Source organism: Ixodes scapularis, unplaced genomic scaffold, assembly GCF_016920785.2.
Source record: "Ixodes scapularis isolate PalLabHiFi unplaced genomic scaffold, ASM1692078v2 PGA_scaffold13__105_contigs__length_92229423, whole genome shotgun sequence".
NCBI classification, from domain to species: domain Eukaryota; kingdom Metazoa; phylum Arthropoda; class Arachnida; order Ixodida; family Ixodidae; genus Ixodes; species Ixodes scapularis.
Genome location: NW_024609839.1, coordinates 11513916 through 11531840, shown reverse-complemented (window position 1 = coordinate 11531840; position 17925 = coordinate 11513916). Strand labels below are relative to the sequence as shown.

At 46.4% G+C, this 17925-nt stretch overlaps 1 protein-coding gene across 1 annotated transcript in view; it reads right to left on the bottom strand.

The window, feature by feature from the left end:
* Positions 1-14320, bottom strand: part of LOC120843210 — a 39021-nt gene extending 24701 nt beyond the window's left edge. Inside the window, exon 1 of the mRNA XM_040214485.1 lies at positions 14287-14320. Coding sequence (XP_040070419.1) covers positions 14287-14320 — 34 coding nt within the window. The remainder of the gene's footprint in view (positions 1-14286) is intronic.
* Positions 14321-17925: the final 3605 nt, after the last annotated feature.

The following is a 17925-nucleotide window of genomic DNA, read 5'->3' as shown; positions in this document are numbered from 1 at the left end:
AACCCGATGAAGATTACAGAGAAACTGGCAATGACTGCTCCAGTTGGGTTCCTCTCGGTTAGGCCAAATCCAAGACTCAACGTGCTGGCGATTGGCACAAGAAACACTGAAGCCGCGAAAGCGCTTCTCAGACTCACCTCATTCGGTGGAATTCCTGTCATCGCTTACGAGCCACTTCCACGGGAATAGGCGGCCGGAGTGATCTACCAGGTATCAATAAACATTACCGAAGCCGAGCTACAATCGGCAGTCCATGCAACTGCACCCGTCATCTCCATTTCTCGACTGGGTAAATCTGAGTCTGTCAAAGTCGTCTTCATCACGGACACACTACCAGAATATGTCACCGTGGGATACACAAGGTTCAAGTTGGAGCCATACATAGAAAAACCACGTCAATGCTGGAAATGCGGTCGTTTTGGACATGTCCAAACCGCCTGCACAAAGGACGTTCGCGCTGCACTCGTTGTGGAGGAGCACACGACCGCATGAAGTGTGAAGCGGTTGACCTGCTCTGCACTAATTGCGGTAAAGCACATGACATCCCATGTGTGCCCTGTGTACCAAAGGGAAAAGAAAATGTATCAGTACAAGAGCGAAGCTAAAGTTGGATACACAACAGGAAAAGTGGCCCTGCTGTCATCGAAGAAGAAAGTGTCCCAAGGTCGCTCTAAAACAGATGGTACAAAAACGAAACAAGATCTGGGAGTTCACCAACCTCTACAGGATGGGATTCAAGATCCGCAACCCTCCGCGTCAACACAGCCGTCAAACGTTAGACAGGTCCAAACACATGTGAAGCCAAGAGACGCCCAAGTCTCCACCTTGAAGTTGAAGAATGAAAACGAATTTTACAGACTCCCCATTTTAGCTTCAAAGTCTGATGTAGAAGTCAAAGAAAACAGGCAACCCAGGCAGGACAAATCAAAGGCACCAGCCAAAAATCAACCGTCTATTACTGGGGACAAGCTTCAAACAATCGTCAATGTCATCCGTAGTATCCTTTGTACATAAAAGTCTCCCCTATTATAACCACGACTAACTGTGATCGATGCGATACTTCCACTTATCAAGCTATGGTGTCGGGGAAGCTTCGTGAAGAAGCCACCGTCCTTCAATGGAGCGCGAGAGGTCTTCGAAACCGACTGTCGGACTTTCGTCAATTTCTGTTTAAATATCAATTTCTTGTTGTTGCAATTTCAGAGTCGCGAGTGTCTCACAACACCAGGTTATCAGGATATGAACTGTATCATTCTCACAGAGGAAATGAGCTCAGCAGAGTTTTGCTCGGCGTTCGGAAGGATCTAACATAACATCCCGCCACACTCTACAAATGAGTATATCGCAGCAACTATTAGAAAAGCAGAAGTTTCCTTCATGGGTATTGCTGGTTGCATACCCCCTCGAGCACCTTTCGACGTTCAAAGGCTCGATATATTATACAGCAAACCCCATCCCCTCATATTCTGACGGGCGATTTGAACAGTCACCACGCATCTTGGGGAGGTAAAAAGAATAACACTCGAGGACACGCATTATTTGACCTCACGCTAAAAAATTAGTACTCAATGACGGAAGTTCGACGTATTTTAGAGGGACATCTATGAGTAGCCCTTTAGATGTTTAGTTCGCATTTTAAACCCTCTCTGGGAAAACAACGTGGTTTGCTGATATTGAAACACACGGTAGCAAGATGTTTAGTTCGCATTTTAAACCCTCTCTGGGAAAACAACGTGGTTTGCTGATATTGAAACACACGGTAGCAATCATGTTCCTACATACACTACGATTCAAGGACTGCACTGCACGAAACGACGTACCACAATGCGCTATACTGACTGGGATCTCTTTAAAACTAAAATGGCATCCGCATGTATCGCGGTAACCGAGTCAAAAGGCCTTGCTAAGGCTGTCACTTCTCCAACTTCTCATGCGACAAAAAATGTCAACATGACAAAACCTTGTACTGCAGTCGATGGTGAAGATGAGCGCCTTCGGGCCATTCGTCGATGAGCAGAACGCCGGGCAAGGAAGACTAAAAATGTTGAGGGTGTTCGGGCCTCTAGGCGAGCGCGAAAACGTGTTCAACGCCACTTGGACAAACTTTCCAAAAGACGCTGGAGGTCACTTCGTTTCAACCTTGAGCCGAGAAAACCACTCGATCGAACATGGCAGATAACGCGAAGCCTACATGAAAGGCCACAGCAAATTCACCCGTTGAGCGCCATCAGTCTAAGTCGCCATGTATCGCAACAGTCGTAGCCGAAGAGTTCTGAACCAAGATCGCTTCCTGCTCTTCAAGGCCCCATAACAAAGTCAGTGCACAGGGGGGACATGTATCCATAAGTGTATGCAAGTCTATTGATGCATATCTTACCTTAAAGGGGCCCTGCAATCATATTTAAGCGTCTATCTTTTTTGCGGTTTCCACGTCTCTTGGGGTTTGGGCAAGCCAGGAGGCACGGAGAGTAACTAAATATCAGTGAGTCATATTTTAACCGGACGACGCGGCATTCCTCCTCCACCTACGGGGGCGACCCGCGGTGCCGAAAGCGCACAAAATGAAAAGTCTTTGGTCCTGGCCTTACTGCCGGTCAGAGCCGCTACAAGCTTTTTTTTAGTCGAAATACAAAATATAAGTGGCGTAAACAGTTTCAATTATTTACGAAAGTAGTTTTTGTTCAGTATTTTAGATCGGAAAAGAAACAAATGCAGTTAAAGTACGGAAACAAGAAATGAACCGTCGACATGCATTCCCTCCACCAAGCGGTGGAAAAGGCAGCGCATACTAGAGAGGAGCTGTGGGATCAGAAACCGGGCGAGCGGCGATCGTAGAAAGGTCCCGGATGTATGCGGCGGCGCTGCGGTCGTATACCGGTTCGAGGATCCGACCGGTTCCGAGCGTTCCAAAGGCCTTCGGTGAGCAGCCTTGGCTTGCGATTTGGCCGTTCGGTGGTATGGCAGCACCACGCTAAAAGCTTCTTTTTTGTCGAAATACAAAATATAAGTGGCGCGAACCCTTTCAATTATTCATCAAAGTAGTTTTTGTTCAGTATTTTAGATCAGAAAACAAACAAATGCAGTTTAGAAAGTACGGAAACAAAAAAATGACCCGTCGACATACCTGCCACCAAGCGGTGGAAAAGGCGGCGCATCAGGCGCCAACAAGCGGTGAGCGTACGCGGCGGCGCTGCGGTCGTCTGGACTGGAGAATCCGACCGGTTCCGAGCGTTTCAATTTGGCCTTTTGGCGGTATGGCAGCGCGAAGTGGCTCCCGTTCTGAACTAATCCTTACCCCGTGTTTGCTGTCGTTTGTGGCCAATAAAGTGTCATGCCAAATTAGTGTTTAATCGCGCAGCAAATGCAATGCGAGCCTCCCTGGCTGCCCACTTCATGCAGCCTAGCCAGAACATGCTTTAGTGGCGCTCTCTTGCGCCGTCGACACGGAGTGCGGCAGCCGTGAGCGCTCGCTGAGCTCACTACCCCTTCTCTAGGTCACGGACACTCAAGCAACCAAGGACGTCATGAAGGAGGTTATTTTTTGCTTGTTTTTGTCATTTTAATTTGCCTATAACTTTTAAAATAAATCGGAATTCGAGAGAACAACAGTTTCATTAAGTTGCTACGTTCAGTGCGCTCAGGTTCGGTGCAAATTAAAAACCAGTAAAAAGGTCCTTGTAGGGCCCCTTTAAAGGAACTCGATATAGCGCTCGAGACGTTTAACGTTAGGTTATCTCCAGGTACGGATGGTGTACGGTATTCAGCCTTACGCCACTTGCGGACCGTAGTGCAGGGCGAGGACCGCAGTGCTTCAAATATTTAACTCCTCGTGGGAAACAAGTTCCGTACCGAGGGAATGATAAATCGCTCGGGTTGTACCAATCTTAAAACCTGGAAAATCTCCGTTAGACATTAACTCTTACCGTCGGATAGCATTAACAAGTCGCATATGCAAGCGAGTGCTGCATATGCAAGCGAATGTTGCATATGGAATGGGATCTAGAAAATAGAGATCTATATCCTTCGTCCATGAATGGATTTTGACGCGGAAGAAGCATCACTGACAACGTTATTGACTTAGTAACTAGCATTGAGCAAATGAAAGTAGTAAATGAAAAAAAAAAACAGCTGTATTTGTGGACATAAATCGGCATTTGATTGGGTAGAGCACAACACTATTCTTCAAGATATGAAGGCCATTGTATTTGGAGGACATGTATACATATGGATAGCCAATTAGCTAAAAGAAAGAAGTCTACACAGGACGGCAACACCGGTCTTCACCATATTACCAGGGGAGTACCACAAGGAGGCGTCCTGAGCCCCATGCTTTTTAGCATTTCCTAATAAAAAATGCATTTAAATACTCCTTCTTTCCCAGAACCATAACAGAATGGAACAACCTACCTCATCACATATTTATATCTGACAATGTTTTGGAGTCGATTGAGCGTTGGTTTGATGTGTAACTCTTTGCATTGTGTTTTATTTTCCTGTTCCCCACTACCACCACCCCTCCCAACTTTGTTGCGCGCTATTACGTGTGCTTTATTACAATTTTTGCCTAATTTTGCCCCGTTCCCTTCTCGCATTTTACGGATTACCTGGTGTTGAGCTTTTTTGACTCCACTTTTGAAACCCCCAATCCTGCTTGGGCCGCAATTGGCCTGCAGTATTCATAAATAAAATAAAAATAAAAATAAATAAAATAAAAATAAAAATAAGAAAAATAAAATAAAAATAGGTCTCCTGAAAGTTCCTCCAAAAACCGTTCACGTGTCTATATACGCGGATGATATCTGCTTCTGGACTTGCAGTAGATCTATCTACATCAACAAAGCAAGACTACAGAAAGCATTAACACTACCGCACGGTACCTATACTACACCTCCGAGGTCTGCACGTATTGCCGGACAACAATAACATTCACAAAAAAAAATGGACAATTATTTAATTGAAATAGATGGCAAGGAAATCCCATATGTCACGGAGCTTCCTTTCCTGGGTGTTATTCTCGATAGGCAGCTGACCTGGAGTCCCCATGTAAAACGCCTTAAAAAGAACTAATGTGGCGATGCAGGCGAGTTGGTTATGCATGTTGAAAGTAGTGAAAGCGCACAATAAAGACGAATACGAAGACGGAGAGGCAAACAGGACGAGCGCTGACTATCAACTGAATTTTTTATTGGAAAAAATAGGAACAGCAAATTAAAACCAGCAAAAAGCCACGAATACCACAAACCTTACTGTATGTGAAGTTGTTGAAGATGTGATGAGCGTGTTTGAAGAAAGTTCTAGAGGCCTGAAGTTCACCGTTGAACGCCAGGATGGGCAGTTTCTACAGTTTCTGGATTTGCGAATGCAATTCCCAGGGGAACAGATGTGCTGGGGTTACAAACCGCGTACCCAGAAGGGAATCCTCCCCTATGATTCGGCGCATTCGAAGTTGGTGAAACGGAGCATTGCGTCGTCATGTCTATAGAGACGGCAATCGGAAAGTTGTGTCACCATGCCATGCACGAGAGCGTCTGTCGTCAGGTCAAGAGACTTGGAAGCGCAGGGTATCCAACTTCCCTTATGCTCGCAGTGGCTGAGAAACTTCTGAAGAAGTTCAGGGGCAAAAGCCAAAAGGACAAGCAAAAAAAGAGAGCAAGACCCCACGTGATGCCATACTTACACAGGGTGTCACACAATATAAAAATGTGGCGGAAAGGTTCGAGGTACACCTGGTCTTCTCAGCACCACGTAAACTGGCTCAACTGCGTCCGAGGATAAAGGAAAAATGCAAAGATAAGCGGCAATGGACAGTGAAGCACGTAAACGAATACGTGGAATGTGTGGTGGGCGTGATCTATAAAATTCCATTGGGCTGCGGCAAGGTTTACATAAGCCAGACCGGAAGGTGTTTGAATGAACGGTTGCGTGAACATGCTTTATCACTGCGTTCAACAACAGGAGTCCATTTACACCTACATTGCAGCGATTGCCGTTGCATTCCCAACTTTCAAGGCACTACAATCGTTGGGAGAGGTAAAGAAAAGGTGGCGAGGGAGGTACTGGAGGCTTACATGATAAAGAAGGAATGTCCTGATAAGTGTATCAGGCAGCCCTCACTTTTCCTTCACAAAAAAGAAGTGGACTTTATTGACACGTGCGATGGCCGATTCATTGATGACTAGTCACATTTGTAGTATCCGTGGCTTTTTGCTGGTTTTATTTTGCTCGTTTCTATTTTTTCCAATAAAAAATTCAGTTGATAGTCAGCGCTCGTCCTGTTTGCCCCTCCGTCTTCGTATTCGTCTTTATTGCGCGCATTCACTACTTTCAACTTAAAAAGAAGCTCTCCTCTCATCAATAAAATCAGGATGATTAGTCGAACCAAATGGGGATGCTCTGTCTCCGCACTCCTTGCCCTTTATAATGCCTTATTGCTCGGACTTCTGCGCTACAGCCTGCCTGTTATGCATAACATCTCGCGTCCTCTTCTAAAAGAACTCGGGAGTATTCAAGCACAAGCTCTTCACACATGTTTAGGGCCTCCGAAATGCACTTTTAATTTGGGATCTCTTGTGGAAGCTCAAGCGATTTCACCAGCCGTTTTAAGAACGCAAGAAACGTTAAGAGCTCATCTTTGTCACAAATCTCGTAGATATAAGCTCACAAATATTGTAACAGAGACCATCATCTGGCTTTGCACAAGTTATCCCACTTTTGGAGGATTACATCCCAACTTCTTTTGAAGCTGCGGTATTTCCAAGCTATCCACCATGGAGGTACCCTCACTTAGAAATCAGAACGAGTATTCCGGGAATCGCTTCGAAGAAAACAATGCCCACCCCCATGATTACGCAGACAGTGCTGGAATACATAAACCGAACTTACGCCTCATTTAGACATGTCTTCACCGAAGGGTCTACAATGTCAGCCTCATCAACCCTGGGAGCCTCTGGACGCATGCATACAAGCAAGGTTGAGCCACGTTACGTCGTCAACAGCGTCGGAACTCGCAGCAATTCGAGCAGCTGTTGCACACGTGGGAGCCGAGAGTCCTAGTTTTTGGGCTATCTTTGAGGACTCCAAGTCTGCTCTACACACCCTCTCTACAATGAAGAAATGTAGCCCGAACTCGCAACTCGCACATGATATTCTGGAAGCAGCTCGCCAAGCTTCATGCAAAGGGCACCAGTTTATTATACAGTGGATTCCTGGTCACTCTGGTATAACCGGAAATGTTATCGCTGACAGAGCCGCTCGACACGCTCATGAGAGCGCTATTACTGTGTCAATTTATCTAGGTCAGATGCAAATAACTTGATTAGAGATATTGGCCAAGAAATAGCATCTTGTCTTTGGAGAAATCCTCAATATCATTATCCTTATCTTTACAATATCGACCCCAAACTTAAATTTCGGGCACTAAGGGCAGCCGAGAAGGTATACATCGCTTGAGGCTGAGTCGTCTGAATGTGCTTCGTGCGGAGTCTCACATAACATCGAACATGTATTGTGTGAATGCAAGGACTACAGCCGTGAAAGGGAGCTTATGAAGACAGACATGAGGCTACAAAATGAACAAGACGGAAGCATTCGTGCTTGGTCCATGAATTTCTGCTGCTGAGGGGTAGAAAGCTACAAAAGCTCTGTTGACATTTCTAACAGCTACTCGCTTACAGAAGAAACTGTAGGGGAGTAGATGAACAGCAATGGCCAACGACGATTTCCAGTAAAACATTTTCGTTAGTTTTTTTTTTTATTAGTCTTTTAATATTTTGGTTTTGTGTGTTTTCTCCCTCTATGTTTTTCTCTTTACCTTTCTCTCTTCTATTTTTATGATTTTCGCTTCCGTCCATTTCACAATGTAGCAAACCATCACCAGGCGCTGGTTGACATCATTATTTAATAAACGCCTACCTCTCTCTTTATATTTTGTTTCATACTTGGTTTGCGGAAGTGTCAAGTTGTATCCTCCTATATATATATATATATATATATACTTACAAAGCCTGGCAGATCGCCTCGAGAAGCGGCCGCCGAAATGGAAGGTGGAGGGGCAGACAACGAATGAAAGGAGAGCCACGTGACTAGCGCCCCGCTGCGGCGAGACGCCGAAACACACTTCTCCCAAGCAAACAAGTGTGTTTCGGGTCCTCGCCGCTGCAAAAGCTGTGCGCTGACGTCCAGGTTCCCCGAGAAATGGCTCTTCGATGCTCAGTGCTACCAGACCCTCGCGCTCCAAATCTGCGACCGGGCACTCTATGGCTCCATCGCCGAATTGCCAGGCTTTGTGAGTATAGAGAAGGCTATGGTCAAATCTACTGGCGCGAATGCGTGGCTTCATACAGCGTCTCATGGGGGAGTTTTAAAGTAGGGGCCCCGACGCTCGGGGGCCCCCGAGCAGCTTGGAGTGTCGCACAGAGCATGCCAAGGCCTCCTGCGCCTGCGCAGTACGACTCCCCTAGCTGCTTGGGATAACCAAAGCGTTGTAAAATTGTCTATTAGCGCGGGGGCACGGACAAATGAAGCGCAAGACCGAGCCTCCCGCCAGCGGCTTTAAGAACGTGGCACATTAAGCATGAAAACGAGGTGTTACGTTATAGTCACTGATAGAATAAGAACGACAGGGCGTTGTTTTCAAATGCCTCCATGTTTTGGTTGAGCGCGCATGCTGAAGGCTCCTGAGACGCCGAAGCGCAGAACTGAAGCACCTCCATGACGTTCTGATGCTAGCAGTGACTATAGTGCGACCAGGGCCGGCTTGCTACCAACAGAGGTGAACACAATGTGAAGGAAAGCACTGCTAAAGCTATACTTGGCACACGAGCGGAGTGTCACGCCAAGTCAAGTTTAAAGCGATCGTGCGCCTCGGGCTTGACAGGCTTTCTTTTATGTGTGCTTTGGATAGGTTAGGACATCTGACCGTTTTGTTCCCAACAATTTTTTTTGTTTTGTTTTGTTCTAGAGCGCGTGAAAGATCGTCTCCCGGCGCGAGCGTTTGGCGTCTACTGTGCTACGGAGGCATTTTGTTTCCGGTAATTTATTTGCAACTTCCCCGAAAGCGCTTGCTGTCGGTATCGGGTACTATACAATCAGTGTCGTTACCCTAAACGGAAGAACATTGAAGCACCCTATACGCTGATACGCTTAGGGTGCCTTCATGTGCGTTTTGCTTAGGGTGTAGGCATCTGGCCATTTTGTCCCACACTTTTATTTTTATTTTTTGTTCAAAAGCGCGTGAAAGAGCGTGTCCCTGCACGCGTTTGTGGCCCTGACTGTGCTATGGCGGCATTTTGTTTTGTCGATTTCTTTGTATTTTACCCACGAGCGCGTACTGTCGGCATCGGTTACTACAAAGGGCGGCATCACCCTAAACTGAAGGACATTGAGGCACCCTAAACAGTCTGATTCTAGTAAGTCCGCCCGGGTCATTTGTGTCGGAGAAATAGAGACAGCGAGACGCACTCACATTTCGGCTGCGACGACGCCGGAGCGAGCCAGATCTTCCCGCGCGCACCGTGCAAGTCGGTCCGGAAGACAGGACCGCCCGAAACAACGCAAGGTCACCGGACCAACACAGACCGGTTTCGTAACAGGGCCCCCGTTTCTTTTAAATCGGGGAGAGGGAAACTATCTCCCCTCTCTGCTTCTCTCTCTCTCTCTCCGGGGCTACCAGGCATTACGTTGGCCCAACTCCTAGATGACCAAGCGGTAGTGCAGCACTTTATGCGTCATCTAACGGGTGCCGACGCAAATTGAACATGACGTTCTGTTGGAAGACAAATTAAACACAGCGTTCCATTGGAAGACATTAAAGGCGGCTCTAGGGCTGTGCTATCTTTGCCCCAGGGCGGCAGGGTCGTCACACTCGTCACGCAATGCATGCTTGTCGGTCGGTGTGGATAGCCTCTTGCAATTAAATGGGTCGAGCTTTTGTTTTCGACCCCGCAAAAACTTGCTATGCTCCGTTTGACTTTAAAGGGGCTTTCCGGAGCTTTCTTTGCCTGAAAATTTGCTAATCAGACAAACAAACATGGCTGAAATAGTGACTCTAATATTGGGCAAAATAATTTTTTTTGTTGAATTCACAATATTGGTCCTCACCGTGTTTTTCAGAGTGAAAGGCCATAATAATACCTGTATTTTTCGTCCAGTTAGGTGGGGAAAATACTGGCAACAATGAAAAAAGGATGGCGGGGGTTCACTCTTTAAACTAGACTTTGTTCCCAATTGATTACAAGCAGTTTCAAGGCGTCAAATGAATGCTTTGGAAGCTCGCTTTAGCACCTGCGCAGCAGCACGAAACAAACGGTCGACATGGATCATTTTCAGACCGCCCACTCGACCCCCAAGCATGCCTCCTCCCGACGTCGAGGCGCTGAAAAGCGCGGGTAAATTTGAATGTTGGTGTTGCCATTTTATTAATTTTTATTAATTTTTTTTTGCGTACCGCTCGCTCGTGACTAAAGGAGGAACGTACATTAAAAAAAAAAAAATAAGTAAGGTTCATACCTGCGATACATTATTTTCAGTCGCCGATTTCACTTTAACTATTCTGAATTTCGTAAAGTCAAATAGCGTACCTGAAAGGGTAAAGGCCGGCGATAGCGAAAATATAATTAAGCAGCGCAAAAAGTGTACCGTCACATCGTCTTTGTGTGTTTTCGTTCCCGGCTTAATTAATCCGGCGCCATGATTGCGCGCTTCCTGATGCGAGTGATTGGTCTTCCAGCCGGTAATTGCGAGCGCCAACGAACGCCGTGACGAAGAACTTCGGCACTACTTGACCGGCTACATCGGATCGTGGCGGCGGCTGCGCTAGGACTTTACGGGAAACGGAGTTGATACACTCTCAGGAATGGGCGGTGTAGTACTAGCACCCTCTTTGTGACAACTTGTGCTGCTTTCCAGCCTGATTTCCATCCATATTTTTGCCTGGAACATTCTAAATGCGCGGGTCGTCCAGATTTTCGTAACTGTTGCGAGTTGCAACAATAAAAAACTCTCTAGCTATACTTCGTTTCAGCTTCGGTCCGAGCGCGGCTAATGTTATAGCCGAAGGGCCAATCAAAGAGCGGATGAGGCACAACGTCATGGCGTGCTTTCTGCAGTTGATAGGACCAGCCTGTATTCGCCGTCTCTCTGTGCGTGCTCCTCTGCCGGTTAGTCCTATCAAGCCGCAAAAAAACGCCATGACTTTGTGCCTTTTTACGCTGTTTGATTGGCCTTTCGGCTCATAACATCGGCCGCGCTCGGACCGAAGCTGAAACGAAGTTTAGCGTGTGCCATCATTACAAGTGTATAAAAGAACAACAAAAAAAGTTTAAATAAACGACACCAAGAGTACGGCTCGCTCTTTTGGTGTCTTATCAAAAGGATAAGAATGGTTTTTCTCGCTGTTATTTTGTTCGCATATTTTTAAAATTTATATCAACCGACGAAATTCTTCCACCCTGGCGCCCGCGAGCAATGCGGGAGAGCGTAATGACGCACAAGCGAAACGCGACCCAAATATGTCAGATATTGCTCGCCAGAGGCGTTGCTTAAACGTGTTAGGTATACAGCCCTATAGTACCAACTTTGAGGAGCAGCTTGATAATCGAGCGACGGAACTTAGTAAAATAGCTAACGTCCGCGTTAAAGACTGTAGGAAAACACTCGAAGATTTGTCAGCACTGCTGCAAAAGCTCAGTGTTTTTTTTTTCTGTAGTCTTTGATGCGTACATTAGATAGTACGGTAAGTTATATCAGGCAGCTATCAAGCCACTCGTAAAAGTCGGTATCTTCAGTTTGATGTGGGTGAACTGAACGTCGAAATGTAGTTTTGGGGGCGTTATATAAAGCCGGCTCAGTGGCTCCGAGGAAAGCGCGCTAACCTGCGGATCCCCATGTAGCGGGTTCGAATCCCGGCCGAGTTGCCCGCAATCTGACGGAGGCTTATTGCGGAGAAGGCGCCGTGTAACCGAGCTTTTGGTTGCACGTTGGACCACGTTGGACCACCTGGGGAGATCCCCAGGTAGTCCAACGCTTCAGTCCACCGCTGGAGCGTGCCAGATGTCCGCCGTAGGTTTGGCACGTAGAACCCCCAAATTTGACTTTTTTGAAGCGTTATATAAGGAGCAAGGGGGCGTAAGTGCTACGCCCACTATTTCTGAGTGCAAGCTGACAGTGCGGGGATAGCTACGAACTCGTTGGACCAATGGTAGGGCGATTTTCGCCACGTGATCACGCTCCAGTCCTTACCCGCACCCAGAGGGTGGGGCCCGGTGATGAGGCGAAGGCGGTTCACTGATCCGGCGAGATCGTAGCTGTCAGCTTAAAGGAACCATGAAATGACTTTTTTTCTTTTGCCGAATAATTTTTACTGTAAACCTTCAATGTTCACTGAATGCCGAACAGGCATCAGTTTTCGTTTTGGTGTATTAACTTCTACACAAAGAAATATTGAAATATCGACTTTTTCTTCCTCTCCAACTCACCGCAAAGCAAGCTGCGGCGTAATTTTAACGCTCGTGAGGTCCGCCGGCATCGGAACCGGAAGTTCTCTCGGCAGTGGGAGAATGGGAGCGTTAGCGGCGGCGAGTTGGCGGTGTGCCGGTTGGTTTTACCGCGCTGATGGCGCTGATGCCACGGAGGTCTTTTGGAACCTGCCCCCATTCGCAGAGAACACTGTGAATGTGGCTGTAATCACGCTCGGTGTCAAAATGTTCCGAGCATACACGAATGACGTTAGACCCGGGGTCCCTCAAACCGATGAGCCCGCACCAATTGCTTCGACGTGGTTCATCGAGCGGCGAGCGGTGAAACTGCAGCTGTTTCTTTTGAACTACCGGACTGCAGAAACTGTAATTCGGGCACTTTGGTACGCTGCAGCCTTTTGGCATAGCGACCGAGCGATCGATCACGAACAATGTAAACACTACTCGAGCAGCCAGAAAACGAAAGTCTACTCTGCGAAGAAAGCGAGAGCAGGAGCAAACCCGTTCAGCAGACGACGCTCGTGGGTTGACTGCGCAGGCGCAGTCGCGTCTTTCTCTTGCTTCGTTTACCACACGATAGATGGCGCTTGGCTATGAGCATTATCATATTCAGCAATTTTCGTTACATCGCCAATTATGCTACAAAATGTAGATCTGAATATTATTTAACAAAACTTTTAGGAAACATTCGCCGCCTGTTTATTGCTTATGATCGTGGTGCTGGTGAAGTAGGCTCTTACCCAATAGGCGACGCGGATTTGGCTGACGTGCTGCGGTTCCGCGAATGCGTCACAGTGAAGAGGCAGAGAGCTTTCGAAGGAATAAACGTACAGAAGAATCCGGTCTTCTTTTAAAAGTTTTATACCGAAAATATTTTTTGGCTCTCTATTTTTGCGTGTTTCTGTTTCTTTTCTTACCTTTTACGACGTGCGAGGAATGAAATTGGATTTCAAAATCGTTTCATGGTCCCTTTAAGCGTAAAACACGCGAGCAAAAATCGCGTCGCGCCGCTGAGCGGCGCAACCATGACAACCGTCGTTGACGCTGTGACGTAGCGCCGCGGCATCGAGTCATGACATAACGTCAGTGGCGGTTTCTATACACCTTTTCCACAAGGGCGCAGCCATCTTGAATGTCGTCACTTGTGGTATGCGGTAAAACATGGTTTTCGTCTCTCCACGCCCCTGGAAGGTGTATACGAAAATGCGTGATTGTCACACATTCTTTTTTTTTGCCCACTTACATTCTCTCGCATATTCCTGGTTGAAATGTCTGATTGTTTTTTCTTTCCGCGTACCAGATACGGAACCCACGAGACTGAGAAGGACAGGAAACAGAAAACGTCTATATGTGCACCGTGCGGCAGCGCGATTCGACGCGATTTTTGCTCACATGCGTTTCACGCTTTAGGGGTCGCCGGAGAAACTGGAAACCCCGAAGAATAACCCCCGGGACGGGTTTTCGTCAAAATCGGGGAAACTGGGAAAACCCAGAATCGTCGGTGTCTTTGAATAAGAAAAACCCAAGCTTCAGGGAAAAAAAAAATCTTTGTCTGCGGGGTTCTTTCGTGCTGACGCGGAACACAACCCACTGTCCGTGAGGCGCCTTCTTCGAGAACCCTTATCACGTTTCCTTTCCTTAATGGTGCGGGGACGTTTTCTAAAATTAACTTTTTTTTTTGTTAGTTAAGTGTTTCCGGAAATAAATTTCGTTCGCATTTGTGATTTTCTGTTTCACCTCACGTGCAGCATGCCCATCGAGGTGGTGCTCAGCATACAAGACCTAGATGGCTTTGATGAACCCGTGTCTGTACCTGGTTTTGTGTTCGTGCAATAAAACATTATCATTATTACTATTATTATTATAACTATAAATGACGCTTTGTTTTCAGCAGAGTTACTAGACTCAAATGTTTCCTCGGCTTCTTTCCCCAGATGACTGAGCTTGATGTAAGGACTACGCTTTTCAGGTTTAAACCAAAAGATGGCATCAGTGCGGAAGACCTGCGGAGAAATTATGACTTTATAAAACATCTACTTTTTTATATGTTAAATGGTTTCATTTCTCGCGAAAAAATCTCGGATGATTTGAAGAGTGCTTTAGTAAAGTCTTTATCTGAAGGTGGAGAACGTAGACATCGAACTACGTACAAGTCTGCTCCGAGCGCTTGCCAGAGTGGGCCGTTTATAAGAAAAAAATACAGCCCTCAGGCTCAAAATATGAATGTGCGACTGTCATTTGCTGATATTGAGGACCATTTTCAGACTATTTCTGAACAGGACGGGTATATTTCAAATTTCCTTCAACTATCCCTTTAATGTTCTTTTAGGCTTCTTACCGTTTTAGAAATGATTATTGCATCGAGTGTTTTTCTTTTTTCTTTTTATTTTTATACAGCTGAAGGTTTCTGATTTTGTTTGTGCTTCTCAGTGAATATCGTAGGTTTGCGGATAGAGCTATTTCTTGATTATGTAGATCTTAGTTTGTTTTCTGCGTTTTGTTTTCTATATTCAATTTAATATTTTCGTTGTACATTTATGTATATTTTTTGTACTTCGACTTTGTTTTTGAATCACAGAACAATATCGTAGAATAATTTATTGTACACAAGTATGCCGTTTTTTGTGCTTTCACAAATAGAATTTGCGCGTGGAGATATTTCTTGATTGTGTAGATCTTAATTTTTTTTGTGCGTTTTACAGCGAAGCTGCATTTGACTTGTTGGTCGGATTTCTTGTGTCCGTCGACAGAACAGTAGTCGATAGATAAAATAGTCGACAGAAAATCCACGCGCGCGCCTCGTTTCTTATCATGTGGTTTTGACAGTTGTTTCAATAAGAAAACCACAAAGCAAGGGTCAAAACCACGTGATAGATGCACATAGCGTTCCCCGCATGCGTTTCTCGGTAAAGATGGCGGTTGCATAAGCTGCCGCGGCAACGGCAGAGTACGAAGTGTGGAGTGACGTCACTTGCCCCGCTAACAATGCGAAGCACGTAGAGCTCCCCGCATGTGTTTCTCGGTAAGGAGTGCGGTTGCACTAGCTGCCGCGGCGATGGCAACCGTACGAAGTCTTTCATATATAAAAAAAGTTTTGGTACAGTGCATTTACTGTACCAAAATTACGTGTCAAACGGAAATTACGTGTCAAACGAACTAATTACATTTCGAAAACCGAGAGAGACGGCAATAACTACTAACTACATAGTAACACTGGATCAGTAACTCCTTGTGCATGTGGACTGATCTGATTGATTGATAGGTTTACGAAGGAAAGACAAAGATGTTAACTTAAACGTAGGTTCTAGTTTGCTACTCTGTGCGGGGGTTAGGGGGAGGGGGAAGGAAAAACATAGAGATGAGAAGGAACGATGGGGTGAATTTTTCCATGATAGTGGTTTACTGTTCAATGTTCACACACATATCTCTAGGCATTTACAGAGTGGACGACAAATTCGTGATCGTAAGGAATGTTACTAAGGCCTTCGTGGCCCTTATGAACTGGTCCACTTTGTTCCAGGCCTTAATACTTTGAAAACGCTTAAAGTCTTCGGGTTCATCGCCATTAAACTTTGTCGTAGTACTTGACGTTCCTTGTTGAACTGACGGCATTCACATTGGATGTGTTCAATGCAGCGGATCGCACTTGGTCCGATCCGCGGAGTCTCTCTTTCCAATCCGGCAAAGGAACTGCGGGGTGAATGCCACACCAAGACGCAGTCGGTGCAGAACACGTCTCCAATTGTCTCAGAAGTCCAAATGAAACGCGGAATTTAAGTTGAGGGTCCAGAAAGTATAGCCTGGGCCAGGAGGTAAGCACCGAAAACGCAGGAACAACGAAGTGTTCTTTGGCGCTTACCTACTTGATCATTAACCAACTGGCCCACTTTGCCACTTTAATATAGCCAGAAGCGGCGGTAGTTTGTATTCGTCCAGTATTACGTTGAGATTGCCTTTGCCATGTTGTAAACCAGAGCGCTCGTGTCGCAAATGCAGTGAGGTATATCTATTTCAATGCCACTGTTAGCTGATTTTATAGCACTATCTGCTGCCTCATTTCCGGTGACACAACAGTGATCTGGTATCCACTGAAGATATATTTGAACACCCTTTTGGTGTGCTCCGTGTCACAAACAGCAGATCAGTCTGTCTATGCTGGAAAAAGCGATGGAGAAACTGCATCGTGACGTCGCCGGTGACGTCGCCGAACTGTGGCGATTGAGTTGAAACTACTTCATTTTTTTTTCTCCCTACAGGGAATTTCGGAAAATCGCAAAACTCAGCAGTGAAGGGCTCGGGAGAGCAATACTCTTAAGCATCCGAAACGTGTAGTGCATAGCAATTTAATTAACGTATTTTTTGTTGAAATTTGTCGCATAGGGTATTTAGTTTACTTAAGTTACACAAAAACTATTAGCATTAGCTGCAGCCCTTTACGTTGCGCAGGCAGGCAGTCATGGCCGACAACACGAAGAAGCGGAAGTAAAATCCTCGCGTGTCGGTCCGCCAAAATAGCCTTCTGAGCGACTTTTTGACAGAAAACCAAGTTTTAGTGAGGGCCGCCACTGACAGTCCTCTAACCGAGCCTGAGCGGGACGAGTTCTGGGACGGAGTTGTGGAGGAGCTGAACGCCCAAGGCCCGTGCATCGAAACACGAGCAGAATGGAAGGGCCACTGGAATACTCGTGCGTGCCACGCCCGAGCAGAAGATTTGGATAAAGCGTGTGCTGCTCGGCCGTGTATCACTACTGCGTGGTGCACGTTAAAAACCCCAGGCTAGCAGTCGTACTGCTCCGGCTAAAGTGCTTATCTACAGTGGGTAACAATGTCGCCATGTTCAGGCAGACTAACCTCCTGCTATATAAACGTAACTTTGGTATCAACAACTAACGACAAATTTAAATTTTCGACTTTGTTTGAGTGCGTTAGTGCAACTTCTCTCGTGCTGCACGAGAAAGAAAAAAATGTTCCTTCGGGAGTTAAATTTTCGGTGAAGTAGGGAGCAAGAAAGAGGAAAGGAGAATATTATCCTCAAGTGGGGTTCGTAGCAGAAGAGGAGGAAAAAGAAAATCAGTTGTTAGTCCCATGGTGTGTATGGTTACAGTGAACTAGAATATAGGGCAGTGGAGCGAGCGGAGAGCGGAGCGCCTTGTGTTGGCTGTCACCGACGGTGGCGAAAGATGCGACGGCGCTATGATCGCCGACTATTGAATGGGGCAGACTGGGGCACGTTCGGACATCGCGTTTCGTCTTCTTTCTTCTCACAGCGTGTTCTATTGCTACTTTGCTCGGAACAGTGGCCTATCCTCCAGTCGATGTGCGTGTTGACACTACGGGTCAATGAGCCTTAAAAGACGTCTGAACCACTGCTACGCTCCAGGATGCAACACAGGGTACGCCCGAAGCCATGACGCAAGAAAGCTCTCGATGTTCAAGGCGCCCGCCGATCCTG